Source organism: Microtus pennsylvanicus, chromosome 7 (genome assembly GCF_037038515.1).
Source record: "Microtus pennsylvanicus isolate mMicPen1 chromosome 7, mMicPen1.hap1, whole genome shotgun sequence".
Taxonomy (NCBI): Eukaryota; Metazoa; Chordata; class Mammalia; order Rodentia; family Cricetidae; genus Microtus; species Microtus pennsylvanicus.
In genome coordinates, this window is record NC_134585.1 from 119,254,089 (window position 1) to 119,275,783 (window position 21,695).

General features: G+C 42.3%; 1 protein-coding gene across 4 annotated transcripts in view; it reads left to right on the forward strand.

The window, feature by feature from the left end:
- Positions 1–21,695, forward strand: part of Pip5k1a (phosphatidylinositol-4-phosphate 5-kinase type 1 alpha) — a 41,613-nt gene that overhangs the window by 12,941 nt on the left and 6,977 nt on the right. The window contains exons 2-10 of one of the 4 annotated variants that reach the window (XM_075978215.1): positions 554–592; positions 7,185–7,222; positions 11,171–11,251; positions 13,457–13,587; positions 14,682–14,799; positions 14,976–15,128; positions 15,706–16,005; positions 19,064–19,269; positions 20,419–20,502. In XM_075978215.1, the coding sequence (XP_075834330.1) occupies positions 554–592; positions 7,185–7,222; positions 11,171–11,251; positions 13,457–13,587; positions 14,682–14,799; positions 14,976–15,128; positions 15,706–16,005; positions 19,064–19,269; positions 20,419–20,502 (1,150 nt within the window). The remainder of the gene's footprint in view (positions 1–553; positions 593–7,184; positions 7,223–11,170; positions 11,252–13,456; positions 13,588–14,681; positions 14,800–14,975; positions 15,129–15,705; positions 16,006–19,063; positions 19,270–20,418; positions 20,503–21,695) is intronic. The other 3 variants (XM_075978212.1, XM_075978213.1, XM_075978214.1) reach the window with 3 other exon arrangements.

Sequence of the window (21,695 nt, forward strand, 5' to 3'; positions counted from 1 at the left end):
CTGGGAATTGAACTCAGGACCTCTGGAAGAGCAATCAGTGCTCTTAACCTCTGAGCCATCTCTCCAGCCCCCTATTTTACTTTTTTTTATATTTTATTTATTTTTTATTGAGAAAAGGAAAGTTTCCCCCTCCTCCCAGTCTCCCATTTCCCTCCCCCTCCTCCCACCCTAAAAATTTTATTTATCTATTTATTTTACTTTTTTCAAAACTGGTTTTTTCTGTACAATAGCCCTGGCACTAGCTCTGTAGACCAGGCTGGCTTTGAACTCACAGAGATCCGCCTGCCTCTTCCTCCTGAGTTCTGGGATTAAAGGTGAGCGCCATTACCGCCTGGCAGCTACTGGAATTTTTGTGCCAGGACTATGTCTCTTGGATAGTTTATAGGAGCAATTTAACTTAGAATGACAAAAGCAGTCAGTTCACAGTGTGGTGCTGGAAACTGAGTGCCATTATGTACGTGTGGGTTTTTATTAACTAATGTGAATATATTTAGCCTACTATAAGCAAATGGTATTCCAGAATAAGTGATTACTTTCTGTTTTCCCTTATCAGGTTTCAACTTTCTGTGCTGTGGGGTCCACCGTAAGAGAGGTAGATCCAATGTGTGTCTGTGCTGAAGAAGCATGAGCTCCTTGCAGTAACTGGCAGCCAGCTCTTCCCCTAACAGTGATAGTGTGTGGTGTCCTCTGCCAGGACGATGCTGTCTTAACATGGATACATACCCTTCTCAGTTTTGTTTCAGTGCATTAGTCCCGGCTTTTTCCTTGTGATTTTTTTTTTATTAATTCAGTTTTTTTTCTTTTCTATTTATGTTATACTTATTCCTCTTGAGTTTTCCAATCCTGTAGATGGGGTTCAAAATGTTTGCTTACACCTGAGCATGGAGTCTCATGGCTTTAATCCCAGTCAGTGCTCAAGAAGGAGAACTGCCAGCTAGTGAGTTGTAAATGGAGATAGGCTACACAGTGAGACCTTATCTTGGGAAGAAAAAGACCAAACAAGTAGTTACAGTCATTCACAATGATAATTGATAGTGTTTCTTGACAATTACTCTAAGTCTATGTGGGGTTTGATTCTTACAGCAGCTCTGTGGAGGTACTTGATGCTATTCCTGTGGTTTCTTTTTCTTTTTTTTTCCCCCTGTTCTTGTTTTTTGGTAGTGGATGGGGTGGACTTGCAGGAGATTGACCCTATAGATTTGAATATACTCTAGCAAAAATAGTTTGTATTGTCAGGCTGTGGTGGTGCATGCCTTAATCCCAGCACTTGGAAGGCAGAGACAGGTAAATCTTGTGAGTTTGAGGCCAGCCTGGTCTACAAAGCAGGACAGTAATATAGAGAAACTCTATCTCAAAAAACAGACAGCAAAAGAAAAGTTTGTATTATCTCCAGGCCTTATTTTTACATTTTATGAAGGAAGTAACCAGGGCCTAGAGAGCTTTAACCAAACTGCCCAATTTACCTATTTAGTAAATGTTGAACCCTGTGCTAAGACCTAGCAAATCTAAATGCCTGAATTGTAAAACTCTTATTCTTTATTCTCTTGCGCGCTCTTTTTTTTTTTTTCTGGAGCCCATATTCTTACCCACTATGTTGTTATTGCTCCTGCTAGTCTTATTTTTCTGGTCCTGGGGATCAAACCCAGTGCCTTGATCATGGGAGAGGAGCAACACTCTGCTGGATTGCCTGCTCTCCCCTTGCTAATTTGTGTTAACTAACTTGGCTGTAAAATAGATGTTTCTTGCTTGAATGTATTCTCTCTGAGCCAGAAGTCCTTCAAGGAGAGACTAGCACAGAAAAGAACTTTAATCTTTCTGATCTCTTTTAGAAGCATCAAAATTCTGAACTCTCACAAGCATACTTAGTATGTGAATTATTAGTCACTCCTTCAGAAACAATTTTGAAAGTTAACATGCAGTTTTAAAAGATGATTTATTTTATTTTATTATTTTGTGTGTATGGGTGTTGGTTTCTTGCATGTATTTCTGTGTGCCTGCTCTGTGCCTAATGCCTGTAGAGGCCAGAAGTATGGAATCCTTGAAGCTGCCATGTGAGTGCTGGGAATTGAACCAGGTCCTCTGGAAAAGCAGCCAGTGATTAATTGATAACCCATTTCTCTAGCCCTGTTAACATATGGTTTTGCCAAGAATTAATAACTGATCTTGTAGATAAGTACAAGATATCTAAAAGAAACTCTTGTGTTTATCTATTGGAAGTCTTCTTTTGATCTAATATAGCATAGCAGTGAAAAGTCATGCTGTTTTGTTTTAAATTTTTTATTATTGTTTTAGTATAAAATTTATTGTGTACATGTGTGAGAGGGAGAGATTTGTGTGGGGCATGCATATGTGGAGGGTAGAGGACAGCTGTAGACGCAGTTTTGGTGTTATTTTGATGTGCTCTTGCTCTCTTCCATTTCCGTCTCCCCAAACCTCCCTGTTCCCTATTTTGGAATGTCTTAAATAAGTTTAGTTCTTTTACAATTTCACCAACAAACACTTCAGATCATATTTCTGCAGACCTGGGCATGGTGGTGCAAGGCTGCAGTTCCATCATGTGGGAGGTGGATACAAGAGGATCCAGCTCAAGGTCATCATTACTTACATATCAAATTGGAGACCAGTCTAGCTGCAGAAGACACTGCCTCTAAAACCAAAATGGGGGAGAAAGTATTTCTATAGATAAACAGTCTTCTTTCTTGGGAGTAGAATGTTGTAACAATCACAGTATTGTTGTATCTACAAACTTAAAAATAGTTGTGGCTAGACATGCAATTCAGTGGTAAAACATTTGTTTATTGTGACTGCATGTGTGTTAGGGTGTGTGTGCCACAGTGCATGTATGGGCGATCAAAAGACAACCTGTGAAAGGTGATTTCTTTTTTGCCGTTATGGGGCTTTCAGATGTGGAATTCAGGTTGTTAGGTGCCCTTCCCTCTAAGTGACCTTCCTAGCCTTATTCCCTGGTGCTGCAAATATGTGCTGATATGTGACCCCCGAAAGGGTCGTGACCCACAAGTTGAGAATCACTGCTTTGTAGGAAAACCAAAGTCTGCCATTTTTAAGAAGCGTTGGGTCTGCCACTTATCTGGTCTGTTTCTGATCCAGGGAAGTTTATTTATGCAGTTAACACATTAATTTATTCTAAAAGTTGACACTAGGTTTAAATTTATGCAGATCTTTTTTATATGTTGGGGCTATCTTAAAGATTCTAAAGGTACATATAGAATTGCTCAGGTTCTCATGACTGAGAAATTACTGTGAATATTTCATAGACGGGTCCGAGAGAGATGGTGTGCAGAGTTTCTAGGGAGAATATTGGCACTGTTGTCTAGACTAGTGTTTCTCAAAATGGGTAGAGATACAATGACCTTCACATTACTAAATCATAGATTAATGGACTATAAAGCCCAGAGTATCCAGTTCAGAAGGCGAACTGTAAAAATAAGACAAACATGAATTTCTAGCAGTGCACAGGTGTCTTGGACTACATTTTGCGCTGTCAGAATGTCTGGTCTACAGTACACTCTGATACCCCAGTGAGGGCCACACTCCAGCCTCTAAGCAAACATAGAAAAGTAAAAGAAATGTGTAATGGGATAAAGCAGAAGGGAGTAGAGAGGTGTCCTTGGTTGACTGGTAAGGTGCACACAGAAAAGGAGAAGACTGGAAGGTGTACAGATATTTTCATGATGCTCCGACCCGTCTTTGTTAGAGCCACAAAAGAAAAAAAATATTTATATAATGGCAAGCTTTAAGACATTCATTGCCATCATGACACTTCTTCTATTCACTATTATTTTAATATTTTAGACACCCAATAGTGCTAAAAGAAAAGGGACTTATGAATAAAAAAATAGAAGGAAAATGATCCCAGGTAGCACATTTGACACAGACAAAAGCTGGTTAGAAGATACAAGGTGATGCATCAATGATTATTTTAGAGAGGAAAAGATATAAGACACTTTTTTATGAGGATTGCCAGACCTAAATATTCCACCACTGTGTATTAATGCATTTAAAATGTGGGTGATTTTACTTGGGAATATACCTCACTTACGAGGGAAAGGTAAGAGACGCTGTTATGTGGGGGTTCTAAGAAAGGTACCTTTGATCAAAACATGTAAACACACTCAATAATAAGAATTATTATTTAAATTTTCTCTTAAGGCTTCTATCTACATTTTAAAGTTATTATTACATTTATTTTTGTGTGGGAGGTTGTGGTGTGCTATGACATGCTTATGGACGTCAGAGGAAACGTTGCAGGTGACTGTTCTCTCCTTCCACCATGTGCCCTGCGATCAGACTTAGGTGGCAGGCACCTTCACCCACTGACCCATCTTGATGGTTCACCATCTAAACAAGTTTAGGTAAATATATCTCTAAAATCCTAATTTCAATAGCCTCCACTCCTTGTAGTAAGAGCCAGATGAGATATATTTGTAAGCTTTAAAAGTTGTATATTAGCCGGGCAGTGGTGGCGCACGCCTTTAATCCCAGGCAGAGGCAGGCGAATCTCTGTGAGTTCGAGGCCAGCCTGGTCTACAAGAGCTAGTTCCACGACAGGAACCAAAAGCTACGGAGAACCCCTGTCTGGAAAAATCAAAAAAAAAAAAAAGTTGTATGTTAATAGGTAGGTGTGATGGTGTATGTACTTGTAGTCTCAGTCCGTGCTCAGGAAGTGGAGGCAGGATGGTCAGGTGTTTACGACTAGTCTTGCTATATGTTTGATCAGGAGTTAGAGGCTAGCTTTGGCTATGTGAGACCCTGTCTTTTTGTTTGCGCGGGAGGCCCGGGTTCGATTCCCGGCCAATGCATATCTGCAATTTTTGAAAATTCCTTACTCTAAGAAACAACAGTAATTGTGGGTGCCGAAGGTGGGAAGTTTAGCGAGATAAAAGATTTTCAGAACACTGTATACATAATAAGTGACAAGTCCTGGCTGTTCTAGAACTCACTTTATAAACCAAGTTGACCTTGAACTGAGATCCCCCCCTGCCTCTGCTTCCCAAGAGCTGGGATTAAAGGCGTGCGCCACCACTCCTCGGTTTCCTGAAGGTATTTTGAGCAAATACTAGGAAAAATTTACGATGGACAGTAGTCTGCTCTGCTGTTTGTATGAGACAGTCACGTGGTTCAGGTTCTCCTTGAATTCACTACTATGACCTTGCCTCCATTTTCCAAGTGCTGGAATTACTGGTTAGTCCTGTTAGGTCTCCCAGGCAGACCCCACACTCACCCCCTAGTACTGGGAAATAGATTCAGGTCTTCCTCGTTCTAGGCAAGCATTCTTTCCTAGCCGGATGTTCTGGTCTTATCTATGGAGGTAAATCTTTTTATTGTTTTGTTTGGCCTTGGAGTTTACAGTGTGGCATACTCTGGCCTTGAGCTAGCAAGCTTTCTACTTTGATAATCCTGCTTCAGCCTCTTGACCGAGCTCCTTGGGTATCTGTCTCTTGGACCCTCTCTCTTTCTGCCATGTATCACTGACATTTTCTTTCTTTCTTTTTTTTTTTTTTTTTGGGTTTTTCGAGACAGGGTTTCTCTGTGGTTTTGGAACTAGCTCTTGTAGACCAGGCTGGTCTCGAACTCACAGAGATCCGCCTGCCTCTGCCTCCCGAGTGCTGGGATTAACGGCGTGCGCCACCACCGCCCGGCTATCACTGACATTTTCTCTGATGATTAAATGTATTAAGATCAGTTGCTTGTTGTAGTGGCACATGCCTTTAATTTCAGCACTTGAGAGGCAGAAGCTGGTGGATATCTGAGTTGGAGGCCACCCTGGTCTAGAGTAAGTTTCAGGACAGCCAGAATTACACAGAGAAACCCTGTCTCTAACTCCTTACCCCACCCCACCCCCAGAAAAGAAAAAAAGAAAGATATGTTTCCAATTGAAAATAGTAACGGTGGGTTGGTGAGATGGTTCAGTGGGTAAAGCTTTTGATAACCTGAGCTTGATCCATAGCATCCACATAAAGGTGAAAGATAACTCACTCCACCACATGTATATCATGGCTCGCATGACACACATACCAAACACATAATGATAAATTATGAAAAGAGAGTATTTTTAAGTCTGGAGTGTAGCCCCAGCCAGTTGCATTAGTCTGGACTCCAAATCCCAGCATGTCTGGTCCTGACCCCTCCCTGGAGTCAGGACCACTCCCACAGGGTATTTTAAGTGGTCTCTGAGGAGAAATGTGTGGTTCTGGGTTTGCATATGCTCCCCACTGTCCTGTCTCTCCGCCTTGCGCTTGGCCATCCGAGACGCTGTATTTAATAAAACGATGGGCATTTTAAAATGGTTTGATCTGACCTAATTGGATTTCTTTGCACTGACGGAGATGCCTCTTTTATTTTTTCTTAAATATGACCATGTGAGTTAGAATGCGACCTTTAACCTCAACAGGCGGAGGTAGGCAGATCTCTGAGCTTGAGACCAGCATGGTCTATAAAGTGAGTTTTAGGACAGCCAAAGCTTCACAGAGAAACCTTGTCTTGAACAGAAAAGAATGGAATATGTATAAGGCCCTTGCTTAAAAATGCTTCTGACTCAGCTGGTAAAATAGCCATGCAAACCTAAGCACTCTTTTAACTCTGGAAGCTGGTGCCTCACTTTTGTAATTATAGCAGGAAGGCTCAGGAACCAGGAAGTAAACATCATAGAGGCAGAAAGGAGACTGCCTCCAAAACAAACAAATAAAAGATGGAAGGCAATAAATAACTAGTTTTTCAGAGTTGTCTTTGCTATCTACACGAATGATCAAGGCTTATACACACAATAAATAAGTCAGTAGATTTGATTTTAAATGAGGTGGTTTTTTTTTTAAAGCTATTCAGCCAGGCAGTGGGGATGCATGCACACCTTTAATATGCTACCTTTAACCTCAACAGGCAGAGGCAAGTGGATCTCTTGAGTTCAAGGCCAGCCTGGTCTACAGAGCGAGTTTCAGGACAGGCTCCAAAGCTACACAGAGAAACCCTGACTCACCCCCCACCCCCCAAAAATAAACAAAGTGCTATCTAAAAGGATTTGGTATTAGTGCAAGAGGCAGTGAATAGTTCATGACCATGTTTAGTTTGGTTTGACTTAAACCATGGTCTCCACAGTTAGTTTGGTAGAGGTTTTGTGACTATGTTTATATGTGCTTAACATTTTTCTTTTTTTCTGTTTTTTGAAGCAGCAGCATCTGGAATCAAGAGAGCCACAGGTTCCGAGGTAAGTTTTTTTTTTTTTTTAATTGATTCTTGGTTTACTAAAAGCATAATTCTGGCATAGAAGGATAGCTGTCTAGGTATGTCCAAACTCCTGAGCCCACAACACACTGCTGTCACCTGCAGAGTTCACACTTGAGAACCATGTAGTTGAGTTACAAAAAATGAAAAAGAAGGCCTGGAGAGATGGCTCAGTGGTTACAAGCACTGGCTGTTCCTTTAGAGGCCCTGAATTTAATTCCCAGCAACCATATGGTGGCTCACAACCATCTATGGAGGAGTCTGATGTCCTCTTCTGGCATAAAGGCATGCATACAGGTAGAACCCCCACACAAAGAAAACAAACAAATAAATAAATCTTTTAAAAAAGAAAATGACAAAATATCTTAAGTAACTTTATGGTTTTGTGTTGGGTCATATTTGAAGTTGTCTTGAGCTGTATGTAGGCCATGGGTTAGACATGGCTATGATTTTCTCTTTGCTTATGTCTTGGAGAGTTAGATAGGATCCTCGTGTGTGTGAGTGAGAGAGAAAGAAAGGGAAAGAGAGAGAGAGACATTTATTTGACTTGTTAATTTATTCAAAGAAAAACATGCAGTTGCATAGAAAGAATCATAATCTCATATTTCTAAACACAGCAGTTGTCAAAAATAATGGTTGGGCGGTGGTGGCGCATGGCTTTAATCCCAGCACTCGGGAGGCAGAAGCAGGTGGATCTCTGAGTTCGAGGCCAGCCTGCTCTACAGAGCAAGTTCCAGGACGGCCCCAAAGCCACAGAGAAACCGCCTCAAAAAACAAAACAAAGCAAGAGTACAAATAATTGTAGACTAGGGTACAGGATTTAGTGCAAAAACCACACTGTACAGAAAAGTCTGAATCCTCCAGCTTCACTGACTCCGATACTGAATATGTTTTCTTTACATTCCTCAACTTCTCCTGAGTCTTTTTAGAAACTTTCTGGGTCTGTCGAAGATCAGTATGTGTGGTCTCTACTGGTAGTCTGGGATCATCGTCCAGGTCTTTTGCAGGATCCCTCCCCTCCTGTTTTTTTTTTCTTTTTGTTTTATTTTGGTCTTGTTTTGTTTTTTTAATATTTATTTATTTATTTATTATGTATACAATATTCTGTCTGTGTGTATGTCTGCAGGCCAGAAGAGGGCACCAGACCCCATTACAGACGGTTGTGAGCCACCATGTGGTTGCCGGGAATTGAACTTAGGACCTTTGGAAGAGCAGGCAATGCTCTTAACCACTGAGCCATCTCTCCAGCCCCCTTGTTTTGTTTTTTGAGACAGGGTTTCTCTGTAGCTTTGGAGCCTGTCCTGGAACTAGCTCTATAGACCAGGCTGGCCTCGAGCTCCCAGAGATCCCGAGTGCTGGGATTAAAGATGTGTGCCACCACCTCCAGGCTTTGTTTTGTTTTTTGAGACAAAGTTTCTCTGTATCTCTGGCTCTTTTGGAACTCACTATGTATGTAGACCGGTCTGGCCTCAAACTCAGAGATCTGCCTAATTCTGCCTTCAGAGTGTTGGGATTAAAAATGTGTGCCACCACTCCCAGGCTTTTTTTTTTAAATAGTGTATATGTATGCTTGGTGCACGTGCATATGTGGGAGCTGTGTATTCGTGTATGTGTAGAGATGGGCGATTGTCAGGTGTCTCTGTATACACGTATACGCAGTGTAGATGCTCCTCCACCGTATGTATTCAGACAGAGTCTGTTGCTAAACTTGGAACTCAGCAACTGGGCTAGTCAAGCTTGCCAGCCTGATCTGGCAGTTCTCTCTCTGCCTCTCAAGTGACAGGATTACAGTGGACTGCCACAATTACCTAGCTTTTTACAAGGGGATCTAAATACTGGTCTTCATGCTTAAGCTGCAGGCTCTTTACTTGCTGAGCCATCTCTGATACAATAATATCATATACATTGATTTTTGTTTGTTTGTTTGTTTGTTTTTTTGAGACAGGGTTTCTCTGTGTAACAGCCCTGGCTCTCCTAAAACTCACTCTATAGACTAGGCTAATCTCAAACTCACAGATATTCACCTGCCTCTGCCTCCAGAGTTCTGGGATTAAAGGTACGTGCCACCACCCCCAGTTATAATATCTTATATTGATTGAGTATATCTTTTGTTTTTGAGTTTTACTGGAATATTTATTTAATTTTGAGGCAGGGTCTCAGTTAACCAAGTCTAGCCTTCCACTGTTCTTTGTTTAAGGCCTCTGAGTGAGGCTGGCTTTAAACTCCAGAGCCTCTGCCTCCCCCCACCTGAGTGTTGGTATTACAGGCATGTGCCATCACGCCGGGCTGCTCACCGACTTGAGCAGGCACTCTCGCAGAGGAGCTGTATGCCTGATCCTTGTTTCTTTTCTGGAGACAGTTTCACTCTGTACTCAGGCTAGTCTGGTATTGGCTATATAGCATGAGCTAACTCATAACATTGGGTAGTACCCTGCCTCAGCCTCCCATATATTGGGATTGTGGCTATATTTATACCTGTCTTTCCTATGCAGAGTATTTTCAATTTGCTATCCTTCCCCCACATGGAGATTTCCTAGCCCCTCCCACCCTAGTTTTGTTTTACTCCTATACTTGTGTCAGAGTTCAGAATCTTGAACTGGCACTTTTTCCCTTAGATTTTGGGGTTTTCTTTTTTTTTAGACTATCTTTCAAGTCTTTGAAAGATATACTATATATACTTCTTATTGTTTTAGATATTATTTTAGACCTCATATAGCTTCAGACTCACTATGTGACCAAGATTGGACTTGAACTTCTGGTCATCCCACCTCTATGCTCCCAAGTACTGACTGGGTTTTCACTACCATGATCACTTACCCTGCTCTTATATTAAGGGCCTTGATGATCAGGTTTTGAGGCTGTGGCATACTGTTTTCACTAGTCTTGTCCTCTGGTTTCCTAACTTGGTGGATATTAATGACATGAAACGTAACTTGGTGATTGTTGTACCAGCATGTAGACCCCTGGGAGTAGTTAGTTAGAGTCTGCTCTGGTGGCTTTGTTCCTTTTCTGGTTCTGGAGCTGTCATACAGAGTCTCATATATACCACAGTCTCTTCAAGGCTGATTAGACAGCCTCCTGTAAAACTTTTGTTTCCTTGTTTGTGTTGTGTTTGAGGCAGGGTTTCTCTGTGTAGCGCTGGCTATCCTGAAACTTACTCTGTAGACTAGGTTGACCTCGAATTCAGAGATCTGCTGCATCTGCCTCTCAAGTGCTGGTGTTAGTCTTGTGCCTACTTTTTTTTATTACTCTTAAGTTTTTTTAGATTTATGGATTTTACTTTGATTTGTATGAATGTTTTCCCACTTATGTGTACCATATGTGTGCCTGGTACCCATGGAGGACCAAAGAAAGTGTTGGGTTCCTCTGGACTGGAGTTACAAGTGGTTTTGAGTGGCCAGGTGGGTGCTGGGATTGAACCCAGTGTCCTCCCGAAGAGCAGCAGACATTCTTAGCCTTGAACCGTTTCCCAACCTCCTTGTTTGTTTGGGGGACAGAGAGTGGGATGGTTGTTTATTTTACTTGTATAAATGTTTTCCTAGCATTTATGCATATGCTCTTGTGCATGCCTGGTGCCCAAAGAGATCAGAAGAGGACTTCAGATCCCCTGGTGCAGGAGTTAAGGGGCTTGTAAGCCTGGGGCCTCTCTAAGAGCAACAAGTGTCCTTAACTACTGAGCTATGTTTCCAGACTCATTATTTTTATATACTATCACTTTAGCTGCCTGTCATATTATGTGGGAATGAGAAACTATTGTCTTTTTGGGCTTTTGAGACCACCACAACTATGTACCACAGGTTAACATTTAGCTCACTGTGTAGCCTAAGATAGCCTTGCACTAACAAGTTAACTCATCCATCCTCCCAAATGCTGGGGTTATAAGTGTATACCACTACTTGGCCATATGGTAATTTTGATTCTTTCTGTTTAGGGACCTTATGCCTCTGTCATGCCTGTCAAGAAAATAGGCCACCGAGGTGTTGATTCTTCTGGAGAGACTACATATAAAAAGGTAAGTCTGGACAGACTAGATGGAATGCCTTACTTTGATAACACACCAGAGGCAGTACTGTTACCATGTTGGTTTTTGTTATAGTTTGCTCTTTTTGAGATGGTGTCTCATTCTAACACTGGGTGGCCTGGAACTCACTTTGTAGTTGAGGCTGACCTTGAACTCCTGGTAGTCTTCTTAGCCTCTCAAGTGCTTAGATTATAGATGTGAGCCACCAGGTCTGGCCAGTATTGTTCTTTTTTGTTTGTTTGGTTTTGGTTTTTCAAGACAGGGTTTCTCTGTAGCTTTGGAGCCTGTCCTGGAACTCACAGAGCTCTGCCTGCCTCTGCCTCCCAAGTGCAGAGGTTTGCACTGCCTGGCGTGGCTAGTGCTGTTCTTGATACTGCTCTCTACAAACCACTCCATTTGGTTTTCATTGTTATTTATTTATTTGGTTTGTGGTTTGGTTTTGTTTTATTTGAGACAAGGTCTCTCTATTTAGCCTTGGCTGGCCTGGAATTCACTGGTGTAGACCAGGCTATCCTGGAATTTACTCTGTAAACCAGACTCACCTTCCTCTGCCTCCTGAATGCTGGGGCTTAAGGAATGTACCACCACTGCCTGGCTGAATCTATTATTATTTTTAGTATTATATTATGCATGTTTTGTCTTCATGTATGTCTGTGTACCACCACATGCCTGGTGCCCAAAGAGGCCAGAGAGGGTGTTTGGGTCCCCTCAAACTGGAGTTACATAACAGTTAGAATTGTGAGTCACTATGTGGTTGCTTGTGCCCTCTGGAAGAGCAGCCAGTGCTCTTAACTGCTGAGCTATTGCTTTTCTGATTCTTCTTAATTTGAAATTTTAGTCTCAAGTTGCTTGGTATTACCAAGCAAGTTTGTGCATTCTTTCTTTTAGGTTTTTCGAGACAGGGTTTCTCGGTAGCTTTGGAGCCTGTCCTGGAACTAGCTCTTGTAGACCAGGCTGGCCTCGAACTCTCAGGGATCCACCTATCTCTGCCTCCCTAGTGCTGGGATTAAAAGCATGCACCACCGCTGCCCAGCTCCGCAAGTTTGTACATTCTAACAATGGTGATTTGCGAAGTGACTAGAAACCAGTCTCCGGTATCCTCAGTCCCACAGTATTAGATTCCTTCTGACCAGGATACTGCTTGCATGTGGTGCATAGACATACATTCAGGCAAAACACCCATACACAAGTTAAATTTTTCATGTGTGATAGTTTTGTGTGTATGTGTGTCTGTGTGTCTTTGTAGTCCTGGCTGACCTGAAACTCTTATGTAGACCACCCTGGCCTTCCAGTGCCCAGAGATCCATCTGCTTCTGCCTCTCAAGTGTTGGAATTAAAGATATACACCACTATTACTGGCTGTGTTTTCTTTTTTAATAAGAGGGTTTTCGTGGCTGCCTTTAATCCCAGCACTCAGGAGTCAGGCAGATTTCTGTGAGTTTGAGCCCAGCCTGGGCTATAGAGTGTGTTCTAGTAGTCAGGGCTACACAGAGAAACCCTGTTTCACAAAACAAAGCAAAAGGTTTTTTGTGTGTTTTCACTACTTTAGTGTTCTTGTCCTTCTTTCAGAGGACCAAAGCTTCTCTAAGTATGCAGTCAAATCAGAATCTGTTAATTTTCATTACATTCTTTATCAGATGACTCAAACGTTTGGAGGGGCCCAATACAAAATAAAAAGGCAGATAGTAGTAATATGAAGCTTTTCCCTAACTGAGGCCGGCACAGGTGGTCCTCCCTGGGTACTCTGGATCTTTACTGTTCCTAATCATTTCTAGGTTTAACTGCCAAGTGGAGGGTTGGGATAGCCTAAATTCTATCTAAACTTTTGGAAGGGCCTTTGCTTTCAAGTGTTTTTTCTTACATTTCCATCATGAGTTTTGTGGGTTTGGCTGATTGGTTTAGTTTCTTAAGACCAGGTATAGCTCAAGCTGATCTAAATTCGTTTCTTGTCTTAACCACTTAAGTGGTAGAATTCCAGATATGTTCCTCCATGCCCAGATGTTTCCTTGGTCATTTTTGGTATGGTTAGGCTTTTGTTTGTTTGTTTTTCTTTTAGGGGATTCAGAGTTGAAATACAGGGTCTTTGGCCTTGAACTTCTCTGTTCTGGGATTATATATAGGCTTGTGCCACCATGCCCAGACTTTGGGTAGACTTGATATTACAACATTTTCTGTAATTTCTTTACTGTTTGTTAGACAACTTCATCAGCTTTGAAAGGTGCCATCCAATTAGGCATCACCCACACTGTGGGCAGCCTGAGTACCAAGCCAGAGCGAGATGTCCTCATGCAAGACTTCTACGTGGTGGAGAGTATCTTCTTTCCCAGGTACAGAGGTCAATACACAGTAGGACTTTCATCAAATCAACCTCGGTAATTTTAAGGGGTCTAGTCTAATGTGTTAGTCCTTAACCTTGTTATAAATAGGGTAAATGGGACCAGACAGTTTAGAGAGCAGACTTTGCTGTACCTCTGGTCAATGGAATGTCTTACATACAAAAACAAAGGGCTTGAGAGATTGCTCAGAGGTTAAAAGCACTGGCTGCTCTTCCAGTGGTCTTGAGTTCAATTTCCCAGCACCCACATGGTGGCTCACAACCATCTATAATGGGATTTGGTGCCCTCTTCTTGTGTTTAGGCATATATGCCAGAATATTGTATACATAAATAAATAAATCTTTTTTAAAAAAGAAAAACAAAAACCATAGTAAGGCTGGTGAGATGGCTCAGCAGGTGAAGGTAAAGCCTGACGATCTGAGTTTGCTTCCCAGGGCTCACATGATGGGGATAATTGTATCCTGTGGGTTTTACTCTGACTTAACACATGTACCGAGGCATGTATGCGTCGCGCGTGCACACACACACACACTCTGAATAAATGTAATCTAATAAGTTTTCAGAGTGGATAGATGACTCCGTGATTTAGAACACTTGCTGCTTTTTCAAAAGACCTAGGTTCATTTCCTGGCACCCACATTTTGGTTCACAAATCATTTGTAACTCCAGTTCCAAAGATCTGACACTTCTGGCCTCCAAAACCACGAGGCAGGTTTATGGTGCACAAGTGTGCATGTAGGCAAAACATTCATACACACAGAATTAGTTGCATTTGGTGGTCCCATTTGTGAGGCAGGAACCAAATTGATCTCTATTAGTTTGAGGCCAGCCTAACTATGGATACATAATGAGACCCTATCTCAACAACAACAAAAACAAAAAAAACAAAACAAAAAAACCCAAATAATGTAAGTAGTCCTATGACTTACTCTCTTTTTTACCTTCGTCCCATAAATTAATTCATCTTCATCCCCTTTGTGTCTCTGAGAAATATTGTTAGGCATCCCTTTCAGCATCTGCCCAGGGTAAGTTCCATGGGTATTGGTGTCTGGCAAGTTAAGATTACTTTATATTCAACCTCACAGTGAAGGGAGCAACTTGACACCGGCTCATCATTACAATGACTTTCGTTTCAAGACCTATGCACCTGTTGCCTTCCGTTACTTTAGAGAGCTGTTTGGCATCCGGCCTGATGATTACTTGGTAAGTTTCTAGTCACAGAACCTGTGATTCTAAGATCCAGGGAATATGGCAAGAGGAATTTCCCTCTTCCACCATCTTGCTTTAGTGTTCTTTTGAATGAATGTTTATCTGTACCTAAGTTCTGTGGTGGGCAGGCCCTGGCTTATCTGGCCCTTAATGTCTTCTTTTATTTTCAGTACTCCCTTTGCAGTGAGCCATTGATTGAACTCTCCAACTCTGGAGCTAGTGGTTCCCTCTTCTATGTGTCCAGTGATGATGAGTTCATCATTAAGACAGTCCAGCATAAAGAAGCAGAATTTCTGCAGAAGTTGCTTCCCGGATACTATATGGTGAGTGGGGAGCACTGGCGAGGCTGTCCTCAGCAGTACCACTGAGGGTCGTAAGGTTAGGGTCTGATCTTACTTAGAGATAAAAGTCAAGACAGACTTTTTTTCCCCCTTGGGTGCTTTTGTTTTTTTGAGATAGTATCTTTCATGCTGGCCGTGATCATCCAGCTTCTGCTTCCCAAGTACTGGAATTATTTGTGTGTTGCCACCAGCTAGGTTTAAGTGGTGCTGAGCATTGAACCTAGGCTTTGTGAATGCTAAGGTAGCAAGCACTCTGTCTGGTGTTTTGTTTGTTTTGAGACTAAATCTTCTTGTGTAGCCCAAAGCCGTTTTTAGGTTCCTGAATCTCCTGCTGCCCTCTGTGGTATCAGGATTATAGGCAACCACCACCTTGCCTGGCTTAATACTATTCTTTATTTAAACTCTCTTAGATGCCAGGAGAGATTCTGAATGAATATGCTGGTCAGCACATTTTACCTAAATCCCTTGCAGAGCAAAGGAGCAGTAGGTAGCAGCTTTCGCCTTAACTTTCATGAGAATCAGCTAACTTGCTCTACTGTTTCTTCCTTTTTTGCCTTAGAATCTTAACCAAAACCCTCGAACTTTGCTGCCTAAATTCTATGGACTATACTGTGTGCAAGCAGGCGGCAAGAATATACGAATTGTGGTGATGAACAATCTCTTACCTCGGTCAGTCAAAATGCATATGAAATATGACCTGAAGGGTTCAACTTATAAACGGCGGGCTTCTCAGAAAGAACGAGAGAAGCTTCTTCCCACTTTTAAAGACCTGGACTTCCTACAAGATATCCCTGATGGTCTTTTTTTAGATGCTGACATGTACAGTGCTCTGTGTAAGACTCTGCAGCGTGACTGTTTGGTAAGTTGCTATATTTTTCTCTATTTCAGACACAGAAATCATTGAAAACCTTGCTGGGTGACGGTGTCGTATACTTTTAATCCCAGCACTTGGGAGGCAGAGGCAGGTGCAGGCGGATCTCTTGTGAGTCAGTTTGAGGCCAGCCTGGTCTACAAAGGGAGTTCCAGGACAGCCAGGACTATTACACAGAGAAACCTTGTCTTGAAAAACTGGGGGGGAGGGGGGGACCACACACGCACAAAAAAAAAAAAAAAACAAAGAAAAACCTCAGTGGTTCTCTGCATTTAGTCTATGGGAGGTGGAACTCTGATCATTTGCTCTCTGTGTTCTGGGCTGCTTTTATTATTTTGTTTTTTATTCTGGGGATTGTATATGTGTGTGTGAGGGATGCAGTTGTACTTTACCTTGTGAAGCACAGGCTCTGTCACTTATGTAAGGGTACATGCTTGCTTGTGTGTGGACTTGTAGAGGCCAGAGGTCAGCAATGGGAGTCTTCCTTGATGTCACTTTCTTTTTCTCACTGAACCCAGAACTTACCATTTCAGCTAATGTGGCTGACCAACTAACCACTGAGATCTGCCTGTGCCTTCCCTCACAGTACTGGGGTCATTACATGTGTGTTCTCTCATGCCCTGCCTTTCTGTGGGTGTTGGGAACCCAGACTCAACTCCACATGTTTGTTCAATGAGCACTTTTCCCACTGAGCCTCTCCCCACCCCCAGATGGCATTTTATATTACTTTTAGATGAGCTCAATGCTAGACCTTTCCATTACCTTTGTTATTTACCCTCTCTACCTGGGCTCTGTGTGTGTGTGTGAATGTGTATGTGTAGTTCCTTGTTGAAATAGCCTAGCATTTGTAGGAAAACTTTTAACTTAATTGTACTGCAGAGTCATTATTCCTTAAATTTTGGTCTTGCATGCCAAATCCAAATTTATATCTTAGAAATTTGAATGCTGTTATCACTACACAGCTGTACACTGGCTTTGCTGATTTGTAATGTTTTCTAAATAAGCGGTTCTCAACCCTCCTAACGCTTTGACCTTTTAATACATTTCCTCATGTTGTGGTAACTGCAACTATAAAATTATTTTTTATTCGTAACTGTAATTTTGCTACTGTTACGAATCATAATGTAAATATCTGTGTTTTCCCATGGTCTTAGGCGACCCCTGTGAAAGGGCTGGCTGTTCAACCTCCTAAAGGGGTCGTGACCCACAGGTTGAGAACCACTTGTCTAGACCATCAGCATTACTCATTCTGTCTCCTGTTCTTCCCAGCAGGCATTTCATTGCCTCTAACCTCCAGCTGATCCTCCTGACTCTGTTTCCCTAGTTTGGGGATTAAAAATAAAAGACATTATGCCTGGCTGTCTAAACCTCTCTCCCTCTCTCTTTTGTTTTTTTGAGACAGGGCTTTTCCATGTATCCCTGACTGTCCTGGAACTCACTGTGTACACTAGGGTAGCCTCAAACTCAGGCCTGTTGATACTGGGACTAAATGTGTGTGTTCCACTATCGCCTGCCCTAAACCATACTCTTAGCCTCCATCTCTCCAGCTTGTTTCTCAGCAGATGACTACCTGCTCAACTAAATGAGTCGATAGCCGTTGTAACTTACCCAGACAGTTGTAGCCACCACTCCTCATCCATCTTCTTTCTTCTTATCAGTGGCACCCTTGCTTGAACAGCACTGTCAGAGTAAGCCATGGGAGCTAATGTCAGTCTGTGCTAGGGAACAGAGCATGTTAACAGACTGACAGATGCCATCCAGGTCCTTGGTGTGATGCATCATGCCTGTCATTGTCAGCCTCTTTCATTGGCCACACCTGCGTGTGCATTTTATCTCTGTGGTCTCAGGCTGTACATCCTTGTGCAGGAGGTGTACTTCTTACTCTAGACTTTTATAATGGTTTTTCTTACTTTATTTACTTGGTCTTGTTTTTAAGACAGGATTTCTCTTTAGCTCTGTGTAGCTTGGCTGTCCTGGAACTTGCTATGTAGACCAGCCTGGCCTTGAACTTACTCAGATTCTTCCACCTCTGCCTCCCAAGTGCTGGGATAAAAGATGTGTGCCACCGCCACCTGGCTCAGTGATTTTTGTTTAACCTCCTCTGTGGTCTTCTATCATGTAAACAGTTGTACTGTGTTGCTGTATTGCGCTTATTTTTAATATTTCAGTAAATGTTGAGCTGAATTGAAGCTGATTGTATTAAGTCCCTCTACAGGTCTGCTCTCACCCGGGTCTGTCATGCAGTGTACTTTTCCCCCTTGGTGTTTTGAGATTGGGTCTTAGGTAGCCCAAGCTATCTTTGTCTTCTCTATATAGCTATGGATGACCTTGAATTCCTTGTCCTGTCTTCATCTCCCAAGTTATGAGTTTGCAGGCTTAGGCAGTACTAGGAGCTGGACTTAGATAAGAGGCCTACCTGTTGTTAGAAATTCCTTACAGTAGAGATACATAGTCCTTGTTCATGGAAAAAGAGAATGTTCTTTGCATAAATGACAAAATGAACTAAAAAAAAAAGTTGCACTGGGTACTCTCTGTTATGGCTTGGGCCTTAATTCCAACTATGGGGAACTTGGTGAGACCATAACTCAAAATTTAAAGGGTGGGCTGGAGAGATGGCTCAGCGGTTAAGAGCATTGCCTGCTCTTCCAAAGGTCCTGAGTTCAATTCCCAGCAACCACATGGTGGCTCACAACCATCTGTAATGAGGTCTGGTGTCCTCTTCTGGCCTGCAGGCAGACATACAGACAGAATATTCTATACATAATAAATAAATAAATATTTTTAAAAAAATTTAAAGGGTAAAGGGAGGCTGGAGATATAGTTTAGTGATATATGCCAGAGGCATGTAATCAATTTCTAGTACTGCAAAAATTGTTATTACTATTCAGTAGTTAATATTACTCAAATGGGAGAAAGGTAAGAAAAGGAGTGTAACTAAAGACTTACCAGAGTGATACATTCTTTAAGAGCAAAAACTGAGCCTGTGGTTATCTCCCTTGTCAGAGTCCTGATACCTCATGATCATGCTGTGCTCTCTCACCATTAGGTGCTACAGAGCTTCAAGATAATGGACTACAGCCTCCTGATGTCAATCCACAATATGGATCATGCCCAGCGAGAGCCCATAAACAATGAAGCACAACACTCAGTTGACACTCGCAGGCCAGCCCCGCAGAAGGCTCTCTATTCCACAGCTATGGAATCCATCCAGGGCGAGGCTCGACGGGGTGGCACCGTGGAGACTGAGGACCAGTGAGTGGGCTTGGGAGAAGCACCTTTCACACATATCCTCACAGTACTTTTCTCGAAGGCACCTTCTTCTGGAGAAGAGCAGCTTTGATCCCTCAATGAGGCCAGAGCATTAATGCTCGTGGGGCCATTGACCGTTCTTTTATAAGGATATAAGAGGGGGAAAATAAAAGAATATGAGGAAAGGAAAACGTCTGAATTTGCAGTTCATGTGAGAAAGAGTTGCCTAAGATTAAAATGCCTACCCTTAGAAGCCGAGGTGCACATTAGGATTTTGTTTTGTTTGTTTTGTTCGTTTTTGTTATTTGAGACAGGGTTTCTGTATAGCTCTGGCTGTCCTGGAATTACCTCTGTAGACCAGTCTGCCCAAACTACCTCACATAGAACTTTGGGGTTTTTTTTTTGTTTGTTTGTTTGTTTTTTTTAAGACATTTTCTCTGTGTAACAGACCCTGGCTATCCTGGAACTCACAGAGCTCTGCCTCCTTCAGTGCTGGGATTAAAGACGTGCACCACAGCCTGGCTCACATTAGAACTTTCATCACAGCTTCCTGTAGGCCTCTTTGCGGAAGGCCTGGTACTGCCTTGGGTTTATAAAATAACTATGGCTATGAAAATTTTCAGATGTTTCATTTTTTTAGGTGTCTTATAACATGACTGCCACGAAAAGTATCCTAGTAGGAACAACTTAAGATAGAAAAGGAGGGCTGGAGAGATGGCTCAGAGGTTAAGAGCACTGCCTACTCTTCCAGAGGTCCTGAGTTCAATTCCCAGCAACCACATGGTGGCTCACAGCCATCTGTAGTGAGATTTGGCGCCCTCTTCTGACCAGCAAGCATACAGACAGAACACTATATACATAATAAATAAATAAATCTTTTTAAAAAAAAAAAAGATAGAAAAGGACCAGCATGTTTGTTTTTATTTGGGGACTAGTTCCAAAATTGCTGAATAGTCGTGGTTTCCGTCTCTTTGGAGCTATGTGAAAGACATGGAAGGAGATAATCACACATGATTCAGAGGGGCTTAGTCTGGAGATGTGTCAGTTATATTTAGCTCCTAGTTCCATGTCCAGGTTTGTCTGGAGGTTAGGAGAAGCCTCTAGCTGCTACTGAACAGACTTTTCTAACTCTTATCCTTTTGCTTTCTCCAGCATGGGTGGCATCCCTGCCCGGAATAACAAAGGGGAAAGGCTCCTGCTTTATATTGGCATCATTGATATTCTGCAGTCCTACAGGTGAGGGGCGTGTGTATCACAGATCGAGGAGAGGACACATTGAGATGTGGCCACTCAGGGTTCTTTATTTACTTATTTTCCTTTGGTTATTTTAAGACAAGTCTGGCCTTGAGCTCAGAGAGATCCACCTGTCTCTCCCTCCTGAGTGCTGAGATTGAAAGTGTACACTACTGCCACCCCACCTTCTATTTTTTTTTTTTAATTTCCCTTTCCTATTTTATAAATGTGTTTTACCTTGGTCTATGTATGTGCACCCCTTGGATGTCTGGTACCCATGGAGGTCAGAGGAGGGTAAGTCACCATATAGGTGTTGGGAACTGAACCCAGATCCTCTGCAAAAGCAACAAGTGCTTTTAACTGCTGAGCCATCTGTCCACTCCCCAGCATACTTTTAGATGTGTGCGTTTTTCTTTTCTTTTTTTTCTCTTGAGACAGTGTTTGTGTAGCCTGGGCTGTCCTAGAATTCCCTCTTTAAACCAGCTGGCCTCAGACTCAGAGATCTGCCTGCTTCTGCCTCCCAAGTGTTGGAATTAAAGGCCTGTGCCACTTCCGCCTGCTTTTAGATGTGTTCTTTCTGATGCAAGAACAGTGAGTCACAGGCCGGTTACCTTTAGGTTTTAGGCGCTTTATTCCCTGGCTTTTCTGGCTTACCGCCTCTTCAACATGATATATACTTTCTGTGGATACCGAGTCAGTCCTCAGACGCATAGGGCAGAGCACTCCATCTGCCCTGACTCTCTGTGAGAAACCTGGGGGTTGAGTCATCCTCCATACAGGGAGACAGCTGGGAGCACGTTCTCATTTCCACAAGGGGAAGATAGGGTTTCTGTATCTGCAAGCCTGTGACAGTGGAGTGGGGATGAGGGAGGAGCTGCAAACGGTCCTGACATTGCAGTACTAAAGTAAACTGACTGTTCAGTATTGATATACCCATTATTATCACTGAAATTTTGTTACACCTATTTATCTATTGTGTGTGTTTGTTTATGTTTATGCCACAGGGGACAACATGTGGGAGTAGGTTCTCTCCATTTTGTGGATTCTGGGGATTAAACTCAGGTTATCAGACGTGGTAGCAAGCACCTTTATCCCCTGAGCCATCTCACCAGCCCTCTTACACAAGTGTAGCTATACTCCCTCAGCTTTACCCTTCTATTCTTTTAGCTTTCTTTTCTTTTTCCTCTTCTGGTTCG